At 41.8% G+C, this 23095-nt stretch overlaps 1 protein-coding gene across 1 annotated transcript; it reads right to left on the reverse strand.

The window, feature by feature from the left end:
- Positions 1 to 2868: 2868 nt before the first annotated feature.
- Positions 2869 to 5553, reverse strand: LOC141612259 (small ribosomal subunit protein uS17). Its single transcript, XM_074430991.1, has 6 exons — positions 5428 to 5553; positions 5286 to 5326; positions 5088 to 5188; positions 3845 to 3989; positions 3648 to 3737; positions 2869 to 3195 (listed from the first exon to the last, which is right to left on the reverse strand). The coding sequence occupies exons 1-6, from the start codon at positions 5437 to 5439 to the stop codon at positions 3105 to 3107; spliced, it is 480 nt and encodes a 159-aa protein (XP_074287092.1). The 5' UTR covers positions 5440 to 5553; the 3' UTR covers positions 2869 to 3104.
- Positions 5554 to 23095: the final 17542 nt, after the last annotated feature.

A 23095-nucleotide genomic window follows, 5' to 3' on the forward strand; every position in this document is an offset into this window, starting at 1 on the left:
TGGAAAATTGGCGACGAATACCAGTCGCCAACCTTCTGATATGAAATTCGACATGGCGACAGATTGGCGACTGAAAACGGTCGCTAACTGCCCACATAAAAACTGACGTGGCCACTAAATGGCGACGGATAACAGTCGTCAAATGCGGCCGACTGTTCTTAGTCGCCCTTGTCGTGATTTCTTGTAGTGTTGCGGATCTAGAGCTGGCCATCAACTCGGGATGACTCGGCCCCACCCGCCCTTAGTCCGTTATCTTAAGCAATTTGGCCCCGCCCAACCCGGGTCCTAAATTTCCAACCCGGCCCGCCCTTGGCCGGCCTTTTTAGCAACAAAAAAATGGTAAGGCACGCTAGCTAGGCTCGAAAACATAACACGGGCCTGGCCGAGTAATATCTCCCACAGCCCGACTCGGTTGCCTCACTCACGAGCCTTATCAGGCCCTAAACAGAAGAGTTCGGCCCACCCCCTGGCCAGCCCGGCCCGAGAACACCTTGCGGATCTAGAGTTGAGCATCAGCAGTTCAGCACGGACTAACCCGGCCCAGCCCAACCCTCCCATAGCCCGTTATTTAAGCAATTTGGCCCGACCCAATCCGGACCTGGCCTTGGTCCTAAATTTCCAGCCCGGCCCGCCATTTTAGGATAAAAGAAAAAAATGGTAAGTCCCGCCTAAAACAGAACACGACTTGGCCCGAGTTATCTCCCACAGCCCGGCCGACCTCACTCACGGGCCTGATCAGGGCCTGAACGGAAGAGCATGGCCTGCCCGGCCCGAGAACACCTCTAGGTAGGTATAATTGGTCATCAAATGCAATCCTAAAATAGATCAATTAGTCTTGCTGAAGACGGGTCGGAGCAAATGACGGGTAATGTCACTCACAAAACGGATAGGGGGGATAAGGTGGGGGCACCCCCATGTGCTTCCATCTCTCCTCTATTTGGGTCATTTGTGAGAGAAAATGGTATCCGTCACTCCAAAGTGACGGATACGTGCCGTCTTCAATGAGATTTTGTGAAAATGGAAAGACAAACAATTGATTAACATGCCCAGAAAATAGAATAGCCAAACAAATAATCGGATTACATCACTTTCTAAACCAAGGCTGACGGGTAGACCTTTAGCCTCCTTCCTCTTGAAATCACCACTCTTTTTTTAGCCAAGGCTGAGATTAGCATTTAACAGCAAAACACTTAATCATTCTGCTGATGGTTAGACCTTTAGCCTCCTCCCAGGCATCTTTGACCACATTCCAACATTCGGGTTTGGATAGCCAAAAAGGTAGCATATATAGCATGCTGAGACGAGTGAATAGGTGAGTGATGCACCTCGATGTTCAGGAATAGGCTACACCATCCATTAGTAGCTACCGCCTTGTCAAGACGTTCCTGTATCACTCTATCTGTAGAGCAGAACCATCACGGAAGGCCTCCGTCATCCAAGTTGTCTTGAGGCCCTACACTCCTCTTCGTTCTTCACAATCTCACTAAAGTCACCAAATAAAATAAGAGGTGGAGTGTTGGCACCACAAATGTTCCGAACCATCACCCAAGTTGTGTTTATTATACATTTCTAGCCACCCATAAACTCCCCCCGCCCTCCATATCGGATTAACGTGTCTTTACGTCTATAGTCTGTCCATACTCTGCATGTCGCATCCGATACTTGCGCGCAAATCTAAGTAATATCATTAGGTAGCGATATGCCTTCCTGATCCAGACTGATTATAGATCATGTCGGTAATGCCGACATGCCGTACTGGTATTTGATAATCCTATAGTCCTATAGTTGAAGGACGCTAATGAAGCTCACTTATGGATGGTGCCTGTCGGCTGACGGGTGACGCTGGTGAAAATGGTGAATGAAGCAACAGCCAACATACCTAACTGGGAATCATAAAGGGACTTCATTGAATGATCCAAACATACGGAACTTAAAAGTTCTCAGACATCGCAGAATTATTTCCGCTTTCTTTCTCGACAACCAGATTTTGGTTCAAGAAAACAACAGTCCGTAGGCTAAAATGCTAAATCTTTTTTTCTAAATAGTGCAGTGAATCCCGCAAATGTAAAAATGTAAAAGTTTGTGTGAATATGATGAAACTGTTGTTTTGCCTTTCCACCTTGTTTCCATACACTCCCTCCGTCTCAGTCTTTTGATACATATTCCATTTTAGGGCGTCTTTCTCTTGGAACACATTGGACTTTAGACAGATTCCTCAATGTTGTTTAACCTGTACATTTCATTCTTAGGAATAGTAAGAAATTTGAGACGCTGGACTAGAAGCGAGTAGCGACATAGTGCTACCACCAGCATAAGAGAGAATCCCGGGTACAGGTTATTAAACGGAACAGCATTCATTTCCGCTGCATCAACCCAATCTATGATAACTTTATCCATAAATTGATTTAAAACCTAAACATTCTAATTTTGCAATTGTAAAATTGATCATTTGTTTCGAAAGACGATTTTGCAAGAGATGCAACATTTTATATTGCTTTAACGTCTTGGTAATAGATAGAACAAATGATCACATACCCTTCATCTACCTCCCTTTCCTAACCCCTTGGCTTCAGCTGCAACCAAACCACTGTGAAATATGGTATTGTCGTTGCATAGCGTACAGAGGTTCCCAGACTTGGCGCAAGAGTTTCGTATTAAAAGATTGAAAAAAGGGGCACAAAATTCAGTGTAAAAATCAAAACTAAGAATTTCAATATGATATCAAGACGAAAGGGAGAAGGGATGAAGAATAGAGAACTGGACGGATGAGAGTCCTAGAATGCTTTAGCATTCACTTCCCAATTCAATCATCTATCGATAGCGTAACTATGGGGAGAAGAACACATCAACAAAGACTTGAGAGCAAAGTTCATCGGAAAAACTAGTGCGTGAACTCAAGCCAATAGTTTTAACGAGCAACAGTGGTGACAAAAAATGACATGCTGAAAGAATTATCTGGTGATGCCAAATTAATTCGGCAACTGAGTAAAATAACTTTAAAAACATCATAAAAAATCTTCTACAGACACGTCCACAACTTGAAAAAGTTGCATAATAATAAACAAAACTATCATAACCTCTCAAAAGAAATCACATAGGTGCGGTTACATGGCAGTAAAGGCCTTCTTTCCACCAGAAGCAGACCCAGCTGGTATAACCTTCAACACATTGAATCTGACAGTTTTCGACAATGGCCTGTATAGCAAAGTAAGCAAGACTATTAGTTTGACGAGATACATAGACTCTTGATTCTTTGATGATGAATTATGATGGAAGTATAATACAGTGTACAATGAGGCTAAAATCCCTAAAAATTGGCGAATTTTGATTTAGTGAAATAAATTTCTTTTAATCTTAGGAGTAAAATTACTCTTAGCTAAGGCCTAAGTAAAAAAAATGCACTGTTTACGTAGCGCTACTACATGTAAACTCTTTAAGCCAAGGGGTAGTATGTAACAATCTAGCAATGATATTTCATTACTGAACTTGAGTAAAATGACGGAATGAGGACTATAAATTGTACTATCAATTCTCAACTCAATTTTTATTATGGGAGCCTCTATGATACTGAGGTAAGTCAGGCAACATTAGATGAGTTGCGATATTAAAAAGAGGTGAAGCAAGAACCACTAGAGGATACAACTGACCTGCACTGTCCAATAATAACATGATCTCCCTCCTTGACACGGAAGCAAGGTGACACGTGTGCAGCAATGTTGGAGTGCCTCTTCTCATATCTGATAACCAGTATGAAATTAGTCAGTAACAATTACAAAGCAATTAGTACTACATGGTCGATCATAGAAAAAATAATTCAGCACGACAAAAGAAAGTATAAGCGAACCTTTGGTACTTCTTGATGTAGTGAAGATAGTTACGGCGAACAATTATAGTTCTTTGCATCTTAGCACTGTGACAGGTACCAGCAATAATGCGACCTCTGATAGACACATTGCCGGTGAAAGGGCATTTCTTGTCAATGTATGTTCCTAGAATGAAATAGTTCATGTAAACCATTTGACAATATTAGCCAACACAGATAATATTCGAAGAAATAAACTTTAAAAACAGTATTCTAAAGCTATCCCTATTTTTGCCTCAAACAAAAACAAGTACCCCTATTTAAAAAGCAGAAACAAAAAAAAATGTATATCATAGACCAGAGCACGACGAAAACTAGATATCTAAGCTCGAATCGTATTACAAGCGATGTTACTTTGATGCTGCACTTAGGCCGCGTGTTCGACACTTTGAAATGTCGGACATACAGACACTTCATTTTAAAGCAAAAATTGAAAACTTGGCAGAAAATAAGGGTACACCGTGTTGTGCCCGACAGTTGCAGCCAGTAACACAGGTTGCACGTCACGTCACTGATTGTGAGAATGAGAATAGTTCCACATCCCCAAATGTTTGAGAGTGTAGCTTTATAACAGTTGAAGTGACCTAGATTAAGCAAGTTCTTCGAAACTTTCTACATAACACAATCACACAACAATGTTCTTCGAAACTTGGTTGAACATAGTTATTCAGATACCCAATGACCTCCACAATGCTCTAGAAGGTATAAGTGATAATTGTCATGCAGTAGTCCATTAATTACACTTTTAAGCAGAGATCGAAAATAAAAACTCTGATTGAAGTGCAAGACTACCAGATTGGCATTCAGCAATCGAGCAGTACCATTCTCAAACTACTACCCAACTAATATTTCCAACGAATGTTCGATCTATCAGTATGACATAAGCAAATGACAAATAGATCAATACATAGCGTATAATCTGGACAATTCGAACAACACCACATTTTGCTTTATAAAACTAGCAATGTCGAGAACTAGGGAGCATAAATGAATCATAATTACGACTAACACACCAATCAGGAAGAAACACAAACCAACTCATCAACGTAACCACCACAACAAAATCATGATATCACCACCATGTTTAGCACATCAAATAGCCAATTAGTACTTCCTCCGTCTCATTCATTTGTTTACAAAGCCGAAACACATTTAGCGGAATGATCATATGAACTAAAAGCATTAATTACAAACAAAAGTACAACAGAAAAACAAAAGAATCAACCTTCGATTGCGTCACGAGGAGTCTTGAAACCCAAACCAATGCTCTTAAAGAATCGATTTCCTCCCTTTCCTGGTCTCTTCCCTTTCCCTGTTTTCTTCGACCTATTACAAAATAAACACAAAATCAAAACAATCAAACATTTTCATATGAAAACAAATTACTCAAATCAAATCAAAAGAAATAAAGTTATGAACTTACGAAAGGAAAACCTTGGGTTGCTTGAGGAAAGCCTTCTCAGTCTACAAAAAATGAAGGAAAATTAGGTTAAAGATTATGAATATTTAGATATGATTAGAATGAAAGAGATGAATGATATGAAAAAGAGAGAGAGACGATGTACCTGTTCCGCCATTGTTAGGGTTAGGAGAGTGAATTCGGCTGATGATAATAAATAAACCCTAAAACGCGACTGCTGGAGGAAGTGTTTAGAGTGTGAGAGACGGGATTTTGATGAAGGGAGGAGATTATAATTGGGTTAGTGGTAGCCCTAGAAGCATGGATCTTGTGCAATGACGTGGGATGTGTTTTCGTTTTACTAGCCCATTGGACCGCTGGATCGTTTTTGTTTTGTATTTTTGGGCTCATACTTTTTTCTTTTTTTTTATTATTTTTTTTTTTTTATGGAAAGGAAACTAGGTTAATCAAAATTAACCTATAAAACACTCTTGGTTGTTACAAGTGCTTAGCTCCTCTGTCTCGGTCATTTTTTTTAACTATTTTATTTTGTAATGTTTGAATTAATTGATGGCAATTAATTGCGATCCACTTGTTATCTAATAATTAACTTTTTTTTTTTTTTTTTTTGGTTTTTCTGTCAAAACCAAAGATAAATAAATGACCAAGATGGAGAGAATATATACGACATATAAGCTCTAAGACCTATTTTTAGGTGAGATTATGTAATTAGCATAATAAAATTACTTAATTAAGAAGGGTAAATCGTTGATTATAGCTTTATATAATGTAGATTTTGACTTTTTGAGCCGTATGGATAACGGTTCGTTTTTCTTAAGATCATTGCTTTTGGTCTGAAATATGACACCTCTAGTCATAACATTTTGTGAATTAATTGGTTACATTTTCTTAAAAAATGACAACATTTTATCCGTCTGACAAATTAGACCAAAAGTACTAGTCTGAAACAAGAATTTGTGTATGGATAACAATTTGAGTTTGAAAGTTGTTAGAGTTAAGATTTCGATAACATTTGATGTAGACACCGTTTTATCCCTACTCTCTAACTTACCCGTTACTTGTTCAGCACCAACATTATTGTTAGTCACCACACTTAGGTGTCGTTTGGTTGTCATGGCGGAATTACTCTCCCGTTAATTTCAAAAACACGTGAATTGGGTAATTCATGTGAATTACTAAAAAGATGTTTGGTTGACATGTATGAATTGAATGGACACAGGAATTTCAAACTACCTAGGGGAAACTAGGTAATCAGAGTTTGCAATTCCTAGGAAAAAGTAAATCTTGGGATTTTGGGTAACCAAACATCTTCATTTTTTCCAATTCATGGGATTTTCGAATTCCCCCACATTTCTAGTGGCAACCAAACGATACATTAGAGCACTAAAGAGTTTTGCAGTTTAAATAGGACGGTTATCTTCATAAAAACCAAGTTATCAAAATAAAATATAAAGTTAGCATTCACATTATCATATGTTTTCACAATTTAGGGGTTGCATAACATACAAACCTTTGTTACAACATATGGGTCCATTATTAATTGAGGAACATAAATTTCTTTAATTAATAATCTTTATTAAGGTGAATGCTTATTAAGATGATGTCGAGTTCTGTTATGTTTAGCACCGAGTTTTGAGGAAGGTTGAGATTAATAATCTTCATTTTTTGGTTCAAACATATATATGTGAGTCATTTGATATGGAGGACTTTGAATTGTCCAATTAGACAAATGTCATTGTCCCGATATCAATTAACATGACTCGATTATCATTTTGGTACATAATGTCTCTAGAAATCGTTCTGATCTTGATCTGAAAAAATGTTGGTCGACATGAAATGTAACACTATTAAACGAGAGCCTTTTTGTACATGTGTATCATTGTTACCTTAAAAGATGGACGTTCTCGAGCTGGGATGTCGGCCTTTCAAGGTCTAAAAAGGCATATTGTTAATGATTCTAAAATCTAAATGCAGGAGAATTTTAACACACAAAAAATCGTCCAACCTGTGACATAAATACATAATATATAGTAAAAGGAAGTCAATGCTCATGTATAGTGGAAGTGTGGAACACCACTATGTTTTCATGGAGTGATTAACAATTTAACATTGGTGCTTAAGGTAGATGGGATATTTTGACGGGCGGTAGGTCGGAAAATGAAGGTGGTTGAGATGTCATATTGTCATGTCCCAAGTTTGTATTAGTTAAATGGTATTCCTATTCAATTGGGGAGAAAAGGACACAATGGTAGAAACATTCTTTCCTAGTGCACTTTCTTGGTATTTTTACTCCATAATTTTCTTGTTAAATATTTTAATTAAATTCCTTATAGGATTTGGCCTATAAAAAAAATACAATGCTTAACACTAGTTCCCTTAAACTAAAGGAATAAGTCAACTAAATAATTTTCTAGCTCAAACAAATGGGCCTTCATTCATTGACCATCTACAAAAAAAATTATATAGGAAGTAAACTCATATACAGTTATACTTATCACTTATCATCTCTTAGATTTTTTTAATGTTAAAACGTGTGAGATAGATAATTTTTACTAAAAAATTATTCATTTAATGCTAATAAATAAGTTTTTATTTTTTACATATTAGAACCGTCTCAAAATGTAAAACTGTTTCACACAATAATTGTTGATTCTTTGTATACAATAGGATTTAAAATATCATGCATCAGTACGAGATCTACAATAGCTACATATTATATGTTCATTGGATAAAGTTACCAAGATTAATTCATTGAGAATGATGTCTTTTACCCAAAGGTTCTAATTAATTTATTTAAACCGAACTTCTTTATACTTTTTCATATTCATTATTTTCTTCCTTATTTCCTAAAACGATTATTCAGGTTTTCTTCTTACTCTCTTATTTTAGAAATTTTTACTCATATTTATTCATCCCTCCCTCCTATCACCAAACACACCCAACTCTTTTACTCCGATTTTACTACTTTCTTTAATATTTTGGTCCCACAATTCCTTATTTAACTCTTAATTATTTCAGAATAAGTCATGTAGAGATAGAAAGAGAAACTGAAAAGAAAAATCTTTAATCTCAGATCCCTAGAATTTCGCAATGACGCCGGCTAAAAACTCATCAAAGCAACGATCTTTTTTGATTTCAGCAAATAAAAATCATCAAAAATCAAATAAAAATAGGTTTTCTCCTTTGGATTTCTCTGTTGTAGGTCCTTCTTCTAGTGTTGTTAAGATTACTTCCAATCTTGTGGATCATCAACCATTTGATTTGGATGATCATATAACCGATGAAGAGACTGAAGAATGGATTGTTCAGAATCGAGGCGCCAACAAGCAGAAACTTGATACTATTGCTGAAAAACCTGAAGGTATGTTACAATTCTCTGAAGCTGATGTTAAGGTTGAATTGGATTTTTGGAAGCACTCTATTGTCTGTTTTATACTCGATGTGAATCCTCTTTGGGATATTGTGGAGGGATTCATACGAAGGTTATGGATGAATTATAGGGTTGGCAGAATTTCATTTTTACCTAGTGGGGTGTTTTTGGTACGTTTTAAGAAAGCTCGTGATTAGGAAGTAGTGCTAAAACAGGGTCACTACCTATTTGATAATAAGCTCCTATTTTTGAGACCTTGGATGCCTTAGGAAATCCTAACTAAAGCTGATGTGACGGTTGTTCATGTATGGGTTAAACTTAATAAACTCCCTCTGAAGTTTTGGGGTAAATGTATCCCTAAAATTGCAGAATTACTGGGGGAGTTTGTCAGGCGTGATGGAGCAACTGAGGACAGAACTAGATTAGGTTTTGACAGGGTGTTGATTGATGTCCCTTTTAGAAAATCTGCTCCCAAGGAAGTTAAATTCCTGGGCGAGGAAGGAAATCTGGTTGTCATCTCTATAGAGTTTGAATGACAACCTATCCAATGTAAGGAATGCGGGGTGTGGGGCATGATATGCAAGCGTGCAAGAATTCTAAGAGTAAGCAAAAACTTGTGCAGAGGGTGACTCGTAAGTGGATGTCTAAAGTGTAGGCTAAACCTAAAGAGCTTGCAATAAGAGCACCTACTCCTGAGCAACCTATACCAAAGTGTAACACCCCCATACTCCAAGTGTCTTACCAGGACCACCCAGGTATAAGGACGTTACCATCTCGGTTACCCGAGGCAATGATAATCAAATAAACAATGAAGAAACAATATTTAAATAGAATTACTTAGTGAAAGGTTACAAACTCGAAACCAAAACCAAAAGTACAAATACATGTTCTCAAACTGACTGTTTACTTATCTAACTGAAATGTTATGGAAATACTAAGCTACAGCGGAAGACTTCTATCATCATATCGCGCCATCCCAAATGCTATCCCAAAGACTCATCTCATACCTGCTCAATATCTCGCTCACCATCCCGAATGGATCACCGCAGTTTTAAAAACATTAAACCGGGTCGATTATTTACACAAGTGATATAATCAACAAGACAAAGAACAAAACATCTCAAGCAATCATACACAATCGTGCACTCCACTCCATCTCCGTCACCGATCGTCCACTGGACCACCGCCGCCAGGGGGGCCGCAGCCCGTTCCCACCTAAGCCCCGCTCATCATACCGAGCGATAACCATGTCCCATTAATGTGCACATCTCCTTCCGTGGCGGGTTCCACGAAGGGCGAAACTAGGGCGTGAAGCCACTCCCGCAAGTGACTCCACTCAGCCGAGAACGCATCTCGAGAACCATAGACAAACAATCACAATCACAATATCAACAACCGTCCTGAATCAACCAATTACACTAATTACAAAGACAATCACCATACATTATGTAAGTAATACGAGTAGGGAAACCCTACCTGGAAAGCACAATAATCAGACGATCTCACAGCTGATATCAAAAAGCTTCCTCTACGAATCCTCCTCCTAATTATACAAACACATAATCACTACTATGCACATGACACAACAAAATCCCCAATTCCCAATATTAGGGTTTAACTAACTTTGGAGAAATATAATAAAAATGGTATAAAGGTCTTACCCTCGACGCAAGGATCACAACGATGTAAAGAAAGGTGAAATCCGACCTTCCAAGCTCCGGGATTTGCTAACAATGCGATTAAGGTGATGAACGTACTTTGCTTTATCTTCTCACAGTGATTAGGTTTTGAAAAGTGATTTAGAAACAATGACGGAAGTGTTTTATACTTTAATCACATTATTAACAAAACCCGACCAAACAGCCCCCCGTAAACCGGCTACTCGATCGAGTAGCTAAGGTACTCGATCGAGTGCCACCTTACTCGATCGAGTACCCTAGTTACTCGATCGAGTACCTAACTGTGGACAGCGGGCCGCCCACGGAGGCGCTTGGTGAGAACGAAACAAGCGTTTGCATTTTGTATGGAGTCGCCACCAATTTTTATGAGAAATTGGAACCGTTCGAATACCTCGTGTCATGTCAAGACACAAAGTAGTGACATGAACACTAAACAATCGTTACCCTTAGCATTCTATGTCTAGAATGACTCTCGTGGATGCCAATGAACACGGGTGTTCACAGATATCTGGAGTAAGGGGTGAGGGTACGTATTAGGAAGCTCTTTTGATCGAACACCTAATTCTGCCCGCCTCGATAGCGGCCTCTACTAATGATTAGGGAAGTTATTCGTACTCGATATACCGTCGGCTATATGCATGCAATGCAACATCCAAGTCTTAATCATAGCATGTGAGAATTAATACTAAGTCGGTTGACAATTAATTGGCAAACAATTGGGTCGAAGTAGGATTTAATGCTCATTTACATGTGAAAACATACAAGCAAAGAAAGAAATACAATAAAAGAAATACAATAATGAAAATTACATTAATTACAATGGATTAGGTGATTTATGTCGAAAATACCTTTAAAACGGATAATTTGAGAAAAGAACAAAAGAAAGAATCAAAAGAATTAACGAACAAGTCAGAAGGCGATAATACGAATAATAGTCAATTATACGTATGCTAATTAAACTAGGTCAATGCAGAAACGGAGTTCAGGGACAGAACTCAGCCAGGAACAGGCGCAGCAGAGCTGCGTCCTTTGGAATAGGCGCAGCAGACGCTGCGTCTGCCTTTGGCTCGGTCTGCGCCGTGAAGCCGTAATTGCAAGCCGTTAATGTCGATTGGTGATTTTAATGATGGATTAAATTATTTACTCGGATGAAAGTGATTAACAGGTTATTTAACATATGAATAGGTCATAAAAGCGATAAACATGAATGAGACGGATGCAAACGGATTAATTACATGATGAAATAGAAGTGAAAAATATTAATGAGTCCTCTATTGAAATCAATTAACTAGTCTAAACATGATGATATATGACGAATATGCGATGAATATATGAATAAACAGATGAAAGCTATATCAAAGACGAATTCCAGAAACCCAATCAAATTGAACTTCTACAACCCGGAATTGAATTTAATGACGAAAACCCGCAAATATTGGATTAATTGGGGTTTAAGTCGGATTTGATGAATTAAACATGTGAATGATGACGATTATGATATACATGTGGAATTATTATGACATTAAGACGAAGAATTAACAAGCGAACAAGCAAAAGAAAGATTTTGAATACGAATTACAGAGGACAAACGAAGAAGAAAGGAAGCAGGAACTGCGGCAGCCTCACGAAGAGGCGCAGCAGGAACTGCGCTCCTTTCAAGAGGCGCAAAGAAGATTCTTTGCGTCCTTTTTGACTTATCTACTGGAAATCCGTAAAAAAGAGGTTTTAAAGCATATTTTTAGAAATCGGTTTTAATGGTACTTTCGACATAAACCTTACAATTGATGATGATACAATAATTAAAATACAATAAATAAAAGAGGAATTATACACCCTCAGACTTACATGTTGACGAAACGAGAAGAACTAAGATATCGATTAGTGATGCTCGACGCGAATGCAAAGAGAGTGCCCTCGTAAGAGGAAAACGATTAATTAATTAAGTTGATTATTGGTGTAGTTGGTCAAATTGGTCGGTCATGCAACGGAGAGGCTGGTACCCGGAAAGATCCGAGCTTACGTGGTCGAAAGTTCAAGCACGTAGGCGCCAATAAGTAAGAACAAAGTCTAGAATGCAAAGGGAGAAGAGAAGGGCGGACACTCGCGTCAGAAATATGAGGAGCGAAGGCTCCTATTTATACTAATCACGTGAAGGAATTAGGGTTTCAGAGACTCTTTGGAAGTGAATCTCGGAAAGATATGAAAAAGATACGAGAAATATGCAGAAAATGGCCTGGGAAGAGGCGCAGCAGCCCATCGCGTCTCTTGGAAGAGGCGCAAAGACTGCTGCGTCTATTCCCAGGAGGTTTCCTCCTGCTGAAGAAAGATTTCCGCGTTTGAGTTATGGTAGGACGGAAATAATTCGAATATCTTATGAATATTACGGGATATTATTTGCCAAAAGATAAAATTTGTGAAATATGGAATAGAAATATCCGGAACATTCCAGAACATTCCAGAACATTCTGACTCGGGATTTAACAGTTATCAGGAAATGGAGACGGTTTTTTACCCGGACTCCGAGTGTACTCTAATTACTGCCAAAACGACCGTATCGGGACGTAGATGACAACTAAGAGGTCGACATTACTATTTGAGCAATCACTTGACGATAATCTTACGAACTGTCACAAATCGTTCCGCGTATCAAACATGCGGCCCAATCATCACCGGGTGGTTTGCGGGAGGTGCAGAAATGAGGTATCTACAGAGCCCCCACTTTGACTGAGGCTTGGACAAGGCGAAAGTCAAAGTATAGCCATCAGGTCAATCGAAGATTACAACCTGACGACTATGGCGACGCGAGGCGGTTCGAGGGGTCTGAACCAAGGACCTGTCGTCGGGAACATTTTAGAGTCTGTCGACTATCGAGGAGGGTCGTTTAAAGTCCATTAGACTACGTAAGGAGGCTCGCTAGCCATAAGAAGAGACCATACCTGAGACTTCTTTCTCGAAATGCTTCCGGAGTTGCGTAGGAGCTAAGGTTGAGCATGGGGACTAAGGGTAAGACCTAAAGGATATATAAGGATTGTGCTAGGGTGTGGGACCCTAAGGGAAAGCATTGACGGGAAGGAGGCCTAAAGTAAGTTCAACTTAAGGGGTAAACCGGAGGTTGGGTATAGGAACTCTATCGGTTTGGGAAACTTGAAGGCTTATGAACCTAAAAGGTTGGGATCCTATAGTTAAAAAGTCCTAATTTCGGGTTTACGAACCTAAGAAAGAAGGCTTTGGGTTTGGGAACTTCTGGAGAACGACACCCTGGTCGAACTCTGCGGGAAACACGAAATATTGAGGGTAGCTGGACACGGCTGGGAACTGCTGAGAGGAAATTGTTTGGATAATCTTTGGGAAAATATTGCAAGTAGCAGGACACGGCTGGGAACTGCTAGAGGGAAAACTGTTTGGATAAATGTTAATCATCACGTCTTGAGAGAGACAGTACGTCCGCTTACTCTCGCTAGAGACATCATGGGGAATCATTCTTCTTGTCATGAGAGGGAAAGTATATCCGCTTACTATCGCTTGAGACATAATGAACGTATGTCGAATTCTTGTAAATAAGTAAATGCTCGTTGCGACAAGCAAAGACAGGTCTTGGAAGAACAATCAGTCTGCTGCTGGCTTGGAAATGCGGGTCGGAACGAAAGAAAACCGTCGAACGGACCAAAAGAGTAAAATAGCATCGGGGAAGGGGCGCACCAAAGATGGGCCCACGAATAACGAACTTATAACGAATTTTTGAAAATCCGTATGGAGGGAACAAAAGGAAGAGGCGCAGCAAGAGCTGCGTCTCTTGGAAGAGGCGCAGCGCCTGCTGCGTCTATTCCCCAATTTGGCTTTCCTGCGTAAAAACGCGAAAATCAGAGGGATTGTTTCATTTGCATTCGAAACATAAATCACTCATTTCTCTCTCAAATCTTCACCATTTCCGCCAAGGTTTGATTCAAAAGCTTGCTTTAAACATGACTAATCGAGGTATGTGTCTTAATCTTGCATTAATCATCTACATTTGTTGAATTTTGAGCCGCGAAATTTAGGATTTTCGACCCTTTTGATCGAAAATTTGGGGCTTTTTCCCCAAATGGATTTGCCTTGTCAAATTGATGTTAGAAATGGATAGTAGGTTATGTTAGGAACATAACCATGTGCTTGTTTCGAATTTTTGTCGAGTTTTGAGCCTTTGAGCGAAATTTTGAGACGGTTTTACAGCTAAACCGTAAATTGCTTCGAAAATAGCCTTAGGGTTGCCCATTTGGGATGAAATTTGATATTTGGGATCCTTGAATAATGGGTAAACTTTCTACCATCTCGGAATTTTGGCTTGTAACAACTTTTCCAGGACACCTTTCTAGGGCATAATCGCCGTTATAGCGAAATGCTGCCGAATCTTCGACTTGAACCCGGAACTAGGCTTCGAATTTGACTTGACTTGACCCAATTTATCACATGAGTGATTGGGTTGATGGGAATATGGCCAAGGATGGCAAGGAAAGGGCGTTTTCAGGGCTTTGAAGGCTCGAAAACTCCTTAACAAAGGCTTGTCGTCATGTGACGCGGCCTGAATTTGCTTTAACGTTGCAGGCGATGAGGCTTCTACTTCTGGGAGAGCTCCCATGGAGATAGACGCCGCGCTCTCGTTGAGGAGGCTTTAGAGCGTGCCTTCACCGCCGCGGTGATGGGCCGCCGAGTTTCATGAGGAGGAGGCCGTCGAGGAGGAGGAGACCCCGAGACGGGCCAACGTCGGCGAGGAGGTCGTCACCGAGGGGAGCTCCTGCGTGGGCTGAGACCTGGGAGAGTAGGCACCTCGTGTGGGCTGCAGAGGGTCACCTGTCCTTCAGGACGGTGAAGAGCTTGGTAAATAGGAATTCACTACTCACTACCCGTCCTCTTTCATTCTTTTTGTCCAAATTTCTTTCAAATTTTATTCAAAACTAAAGATAGCTTTGTTTCCAATCATAATAGGAGGCCGGGAACATTAGGTCGTTCTCGGGGTACACGACGGCGATGGAGCACTACGAGCGGCTGTCGGCGGAGGAGAGGGCCATGATCGAGCGTGGAGCGTTCGGTCCTCTGGTTCAGGTCTGGAGGGAATATCGTGAAGAGGAAGTTGCGGGCTAAACTTAGCCTGGTCCGCGCTTTCTTGGACCGATTCTGGGATACGACTTCCACATTTCACATGCCTTTTGGTGAGGTGGGAGTCACTTTGGAGGATTACGGCATGATTTCTGGTCTGTCGTGTGGGACCGAGGAGATGGTGTGGCCGGAGACTGCCATGAGGGTGGACTCGGCCGAGGCGAGGAGATTGATCGGCTGGAACTTGTCGCCGAAGGCTGTTACAGTGTCGGGTTTGGTACCCAGTTCTTACGTTCGAGACTACTTTGCGGGGAAGACCCGGCGCTGGTGACGATCGACGGGAGGGAGACGACTCCTCCTCCCTGTACAGCTGAGCAGAGGGCTCGTCTGTGGCTTTGGTGGTTTCTGTCTTCGATTTACCTCGGAGACAAGGGCGAGAGGTTGTCGACGAAGCTCCTTCCCTTTCTTTCGACCCGAGTTCCCTAGGGCGCCGGGACCGGGTCATCACTGGTTTTGCGGTCCTCATCCGCTTCATGAGGGCCATGGTTCGTCCGGAGTTGATGGAGAAGGGGACTTCTCCAGTCTTTGTCGGACTGACTACTTGTTGGAGGTATGAACCTTCCTTTAGACCAAAATAAATTCCTTTCTTTATCAAATCACGAAAGATCGTCATTGATTATTCTGCTTTACAGGCGTGGGTGTACTCCTACTTCCCGAGTCTCGCGCCCAAGAGGACGGAGCCGCTAGAGAGGGCCTATCCTGTGGTGAGGGATTGGGTGATGTGCCGGACGAAGAGCAAGCGTTCTTCTCACAACGTCTCACCGGCGGGACGTGAACGCCCTTCACCGAGCAAATGAGTATCCCATTCGTATTCATTTATACTTCTTATACTTTGCCTTTAATTGACCATAGGAATGATCTTTGCCTTATCTTGTCATAGTGGGTGCCCAGACCTTGGGCGGAGTATGCTGGAGCGCCTCCTTTCGTCGCTGAGGTCCTTCGACCTAGGAGCCCGAGCCGACTGCTGTTGAGGACGTCGATGGGTCCTGTGTGGTGCTTGGGCGAGCGTTTGGCTCGTCAGTGCTCTCGGGACGCGTTGACGGTTCCCGTCGATCCTCCCAGGACGATGTTTAGGGAGCCTTCTGAGGCTGAGAGGGAGGCGGACTTGGCTGGTGCCAGTGGCGACGACCTTCTTCTTCCTGGCGAGGACTACTCAGCGTTCCTCTTTGGGAGGTTGGCGTACTGGCCGGTAGTGGTGAGTATCTTTTACTTTTCCTTGATTTGTCTTTGAGCATTACGACGAAAGATCATCGGTTAATGAGAGCTATTTGTCTTTGCAGGAGGTCGAGGCAGCGGGCATCGAGCCCCAGTGTACCCCGAGACCCTTGAGTACACTGACGCGACCGGGAGGACGACGATCTCCGAGCTGCGTGAATTTGACGTAGCTGTGACGGATGCTGGCCTAGACGATTGGCAGCACCTGATTCGGAGGGTGAGTTTCTAACTTGTATAACTTTCGTGTAGGAACACGTTTGATTGAGCTTGTTCAATTTGCTGAGGATTTCCTTTGAAAATGCAGGTCGCGCCGTCCCGGTTCGTGGCACTATGGAGGGTGGCCAACCGGCTGCGAGCTACTGCCATTGAGGCACTCGTCGGTGGTCGAGGTCGTCAGGTATGAACCTTATTTGATTTTTCTTTTTTTTTTTCTTTTTGATTTCCAATTTTGCTTGAATCGATTGACATGAGCCAATTTATTGCTGTTTACAGGGTGACCGCGAGCTGGAGCGAGAGTTGACCCAGTCTCGGGAGGAGACAGCTCGCGTGTTGAGGGAGCTCGAGGTTCGGGATGCCGAGATCGCTGCTCTTGTGGCGAGAGTTGCCGAGTTGGAGGGCGCCCAACAGTAGTTTTGTGTAGTTTTGTAGACTTGTACATTTGGACATTTGATTTTGAACATTTTTGGACTTTGTTTGAGGCGCAAGCCCCCAGTTTGCTTGTACATTTGCTTCGTTTGGCGTGTATACGACGGCCTGAGTGCCTTTGCTGCTGGGTTGTGTTGCTTGTATCTGCAGGTTAGTTCTGAACAGGTTTGGTAGATAACGGTTTACGCCGTCATGCTGCCGGAATTTACATAGAAATCACGCAAAACATACATTTTTATATACATATGGCCTTAATTAGCGCAAAAATGAGACTCAAAAGAATGCAAAAAACTGCAAAAATTTTGCCGGAAATGACCGGACGGTAGGGAGGGTTACCCCCTAAAAAAAAAGAAAAAGAGAAATCTATAAGTTAGAAAATGTAGAAGTGAAATGTTGAAATTCGTTAAAAATGAAAACAAAAGAAAATTATTTCCCAAAAAGAAAATGAGAGTTATTTCCTAAAAAAAGAAAATGAGAATTATTTCCTAAAAAGGAAAGGAATTAAGTGTGATGAAATGGCGAAGGTGTCGACGTCGTCTCGAAATGCGTGCCCGCGAATCTAGGAAACTTGAAACATGGTAATCTTCTCGTATTTACCAAAATAAAACCCCGCAGGAATAGGAAATCATGCGTTATAGAATTAGGAAAGATCCAACGCGGAAATCACAGAGGTGAGATCGGGAAGAGGCGCGCAGCATGAGTCGCGTCCCTTTGAAGAGGCGCAGCAGTGCGCGCTTTTTCCTAAGCCGGTCCGTTCTGGCGGATTTTTGGAAACAGCAATTAGTATAAATAGAAGCGTTGACGGAGCTTTAATTCACATAAATCTTTCGTCTCTTCTTCGTCTATTCACATAAAACTCCCAAAATAAATCTTCAAAAGAAAATTTTTCATTATGAATACTTTGGAGATCCGCTTGAAGGAATGGACCAATGAATTTTCAAATATGGAGAAGCATGACGTGGGTGCTTATAACCTTGGGTCTTATTGAGTTTGAAACTCATTAAGGTTGTAAAACCGTTCTTGGATGCTTGCCTTGACTATTGGGACCCGAATTATCATGTTTTCGCGTTCCCAGGAGGTGACATTTGCCCGTTTCCTGAAGAAATTGCTGCTATTGGTGGGTGGGACCCTGAACATTTACCTGTCATTCCTTCCACTTCACAAGGGTATAAGAGCAAATTCAGAGACTTGCTTGGACTGACCAGACTGGAGGTGGACCGTCTAGTTTCCCCGAAAGGCGTGAGGATGTTGGATTTTATAGACCGGTTCATCAACAGGGCCGACCCTACTGTTTCTCATGTTGCTAGGAGGAGGGCATTTGGCTTTTGTTTGTTGCACGTGTATGTCTTCCAAGGACACGTTGATGAAGACTTGAGAGGTGATCCCCGTCTTTTGGGCCTTATTGAGCAAATGGAGTCGCAGAGCCCACTTGCTTATGCTTAGGAGAGATTATTTTGGGCTTGGATAATAGGAAATCCAACCGCGATCTGCCGTTCTTGGGGAGTCCCGTCATTTTGCAGGTAAAAGACATCTCTCTTTTTTTTCGTTTTTTTTTTTTATTATTTTTTTTTTTTTTTTTTGATGTCTAATACCTGCTTTTGGTAGGTTTGGCTTATGGAACGGCTCCGATTGATCGAGCCCCCAGTTCATGCACTTTCCTATCATTCTCGTTCGATTGCGATGAGGACGCGGTTGTACATGGTGGACTTCACTCGGGTCTGTGATTATTGGAAGAACAAGCTGAAGAACGATGATGGTCCGTTGATCAGGTGGGTTGTACCGTGGTGGCATCTCAAGTCTGTCACTGGAGTGTCTTCTTTGGATCCCACTAGGTCCGTGCGCATTCCTGGATTGGAGTTTATGGTATGCATCTTTCCGGAAAGACTGATGAGGCAAGTTGGGTTGAAGCAGACGATACCTAGGCTTGACACCGTCCCGCAGACTGCTATGGCGCTTACTACCGAGAGCCAAAGGGAGTGGGCTATTAAATGGGCCCAAAGAAACATGTGGTTCTTGAACTTCTCCGCCAATGCTTTGTGGGTGTCGGATTCCTATCTGAGGTGGAGAAAGGCTGCAACTCCGGAAGAGCGCGAGAGACTGAGGAAACGTGAGCCTGTTGACTACAAGGTGCGCGAGGGAGAGAAAGAGAAGGAGAAGCATCTGACAGAGGGAGAAGAAGAAGCCGGGTTCCAAGTCATTCATCCTTCAAAGAAATCAAAGACTACTCCTGTCGCAGAGATGGTGGTTGGCAAGAATGGAAGAGTCAGGCCTCGAGAAAGACCGTTGGTGATTAGTTCTGAAGTGGTGCAAGAGCGCCCAGCTCGAGGTCGTGACAAGAAATATGACAAGAATGACAAGGGCAAGGGGAAGATGGAGGAATAGCCCGAGTCTTTATTTATTATTTGATTATTATTATTATTGTTGTTGTAATAAAAAGGAGGGATTTTTAGAATCCTAGCCTATTCTATTTTTATTATGTAACGTACTATTATTATTTAGGAAACGAATGAAATAAAAGGTTAAATGGTTATGAAACCGTTGGGATTTTCTACTTATTATTCTTGCCGAATTTCAAATGCAATGCAAATGTCCTTCTATTTACGTTTTAGATATAATGGGTTGAATCCTGTGAAGGATTGCCTACGTATTCACTTGAAAAGCGAAATCAAACCCTTGCGCGTAGTTCGAGTAAATGTAAAAGAATAATTGTTCGAAGCAAGAGCTTGTAATGAACATAGAAAATAAGCATGAGCTTTTGCTTACTCTGGAGGTGCGAATTTAGTTTATTTGATGATTTGAGGATGACAAACTTGTCAAAATGCAAGAGCATAGTGACATTTAGCTTATTTCAGCTCGGCCAGGGGCCGTTTATTTAGTGCCACAAGAGCGACACATGGGTTTACGCGAGGCGCGTGTTTGTTCTATCCTAGGCATAATACCGTTTCAGTTGGTCAAGGTTTGTGGGGTTTGAGAACTCATTCCCATCTAGGTCTGTGATTCTAACCGCACCCCCTGGGAGTATGGATTTGACTAGAAATGGTCCGGCCCAATTAGGTTTGAATTTCCCCCTTGGGTCGACAGGTAAAAGAGCTCTAACCGATTTGAGTACTAGGTCTCCTTCTTTGATGTTTCTTGGCCTAACCCTTTTGTTGAAAGCTCGTTTGATACGTGCTTGATATGTTTGGACATTATGTAAGGCGCGCAGCCTACGTTCATCCAGGAGGATGATTTCTTCATATCTATCCCTCTTCCAATCGGCCTCCGGGATTTGACTTTCTAGTAGAATACGCAGGGATGGTATTTCTAGCTCGACTGGTTGTACAGCTTCCATGCCGTAGGTCAAATAGAAAGGAGTAGCCCCAGTGGGCGTCCTGACAGATGTACGGTACCCCCATAAGGCAAAGGGTATCTTGCTTGGCCAATCTCTGTAGTTGTCAATCATTTTCTTGAGAATCGTGACAACATTCTTGTTTGCTGTCTCTACCGCGCCGTTAGTCTGTGGTCTATAGGGCGAAGAGTGGTGATGCTTAATCTTGTATTTGGCTAGCAATTGCTCGGTTTCAGCTTGGAAGTGCGACCCATTATCGCTAATGATCTCATGTGGGCAACCATATCGACAGATGATGTTGTTTTGTATAAATTTTGCCACATTTTTAGCCGTAAGACCAGTGTAGGAAGCTGCTTCTACCCATTTGGTAAAATAGTCAATTGCCACTAGAATGAAACAGTGACCTCCTGTTCCGGCTGGGGTTATCTTCCCGATTATGTCAATTCCCCATGCAGAAAATGGCCAAGGAGACGTCATTGTGTAGAGCAACGAAGGAGGGACATGTTGTACATTCCCGAAGATTTGACAATTGTGGCAATGTCTTACGTATTTGATGCAATCGGATTCCATTGTGGTCCAATAATATCCCAAACGTGTTATTTTCTTTGCCATCATAGGCCCACTCATGTGAGGACCGCATTCTCCATCGTGGACTTCTTCCATCACCTTTCGTGCCTGTGAATGATCAAGGCAACGTAGGACTACACCAAGAGGTGTTCTTTTGTATAATTCTCCTTGCATCAGAATGTATTGGGAAGCTAATAGGCGTATAACACGTTGTCCCCTCTTGTCCATATCTGGTGGATAGGTACCATTAAGCTTAAAATTCAGGATCGCTTGGAACCAGGGTTCCTGCGCGATTTCCTCTTCGTCGGTGATTTGGTGGACATAAGCCGGCTCTGACCGTCGTTCGATGCACAAAGGCATTTCCATCATGTGATCCGGCATATTTATCAAAGATGCAAGTTTCGCAAGAGCGTCTGCAAATTGATTTTCCTCCCGAGGTAGGTGTAGGTAGGTTACGTGATCAAAGAATTGAGCGACTTGGTCTATCCTAGCCTGATAGGGTGCGAGGCTTTCACTTCGGATTTTCCAAGATCCTGTAACTTGGTTGATGATCAGTGATGAATCCCCATGTACTCGGAGGTTTTTAATGCCTAAGCTTACTGCCGCTTGTAGTCTAATGAGACAAGCTTCGTGATTCTCGAAAGATTGTTTGTCACCTCGAAGTCGAGTTTGACAGCAATCGGTGTATGCTCACCTTCAGGAGAAATGAGCAACACTCCTATTCCGAATCCTCTTAAGTTTGATGCTCCATCAAAGTATAGGTCCCAGGAGTCTATATCAGTTTGAAGTATATCCTCGTCGGGAAATGACCAAGTATCTATGGTTTGTGCGTCGTTGATAGGATTTTCTGCGAAGAATTCGGCGACGGCGCGACCTTTTATGACTTTCAGTGGCACATATTTAAGGTCGAATTCTGAGAACATCAGAGTCCATCTTGCCAGACGTCCGTTGAGGATGGGTTTCTCGAAGAGGTATTTGACGGGATCCATTTTGGAGTATATCTTGACGGAGTAGCTAAGCATGTAGTGACGTAGCTTCTTCGTTGCCCACACAAGAGCGAGGCATGTCTTTTCGAGTTGTGAGTATTTGCACTCATATTCCAAGAACTTCTTACTTAGATAGTAAATAGCTCTTTCTTCACTTCCTACGGTTTGAGCCAGCATAGCACCCATGGCGGTTCCAGTTACTGTGAGATATAAACCAAGAGGTTGATCTCGTTGTGGCGGCATGAGCACTGGTGGTTTAGCCAATATCTCCTTGATTCGGTCAAACGCCTTTTGGCAATCATCATCCCACATGGTGTGGTCTGTTTTCTTGAGTTTCTTGAAGATAGGCTCACAAATCATCGTAAGTTTCGATATGAATCGACTTATGTACTGTACTTTTCCCAGGAATCCTCTGACTTCTTTTTCTGTTTGAGGTTGTGGCATTTCAATCAGAGCCTTGATTTTGGACGGATCTATTTCTATACCACGTTGGCTAACAACGTACCCTAGGAGTTTGCCAGATGTTACCCCAAATGTACATTTCTGAGGATTGAGCCTCATGTTGTATTTTCGTAGCCTTGCGAAGGTTCGCAATATGTCCCTCTCTTTCCTTGGATTTGACGATCATGTCATCTACGTATACCTCAACTTCTTTGTGCATCATGTCATGTAGGAGTGTAGTTGCGGTGCGTTGGTATGTAGCTCCGGCGTTGATCAATCCGAACGGCATTATTGTATAGCAATAGGTTCCCCATTGGGTGACGAATGCGGTCTTATGCATATCTTCCATGGCCATCTTGATTTGGTTATATCCCGCATATCCATCCATGAAAGATAGTAATGCGTGGTCTGCAGTATTGTCCACTAATATGTCAATGTGAGGTAGAGGA

This window comes from Silene latifolia, chromosome 11 (genome assembly GCF_048544455.1).
Source record: "Silene latifolia isolate original U9 population chromosome 11, ASM4854445v1, whole genome shotgun sequence".
Taxonomy (NCBI): Eukaryota; Viridiplantae; Streptophyta; class Magnoliopsida; order Caryophyllales; family Caryophyllaceae; genus Silene; species Silene latifolia.

What these genes read in the sequence shown, in the direction of transcription:
- LOC141612259 (XM_074430991.1), bottom strand. An exon ending in TCCTCGTGACGCAATCGAAG is followed by an intron (nt 3,990 to 5,087) that starts GTTGATTCTTTT and finishes ATTTCATTCTAG; the next exon opens with GAACATACATTGACAAGAAA. An exon ending in GTTATTATTGGACAGTGCAG is followed by an intron (nt 3,196 to 3,647) that starts GTCAGTTGTATC and finishes TTTGCTATACAG; the next exon opens with GCCATTGTCGAAAACTGTCA.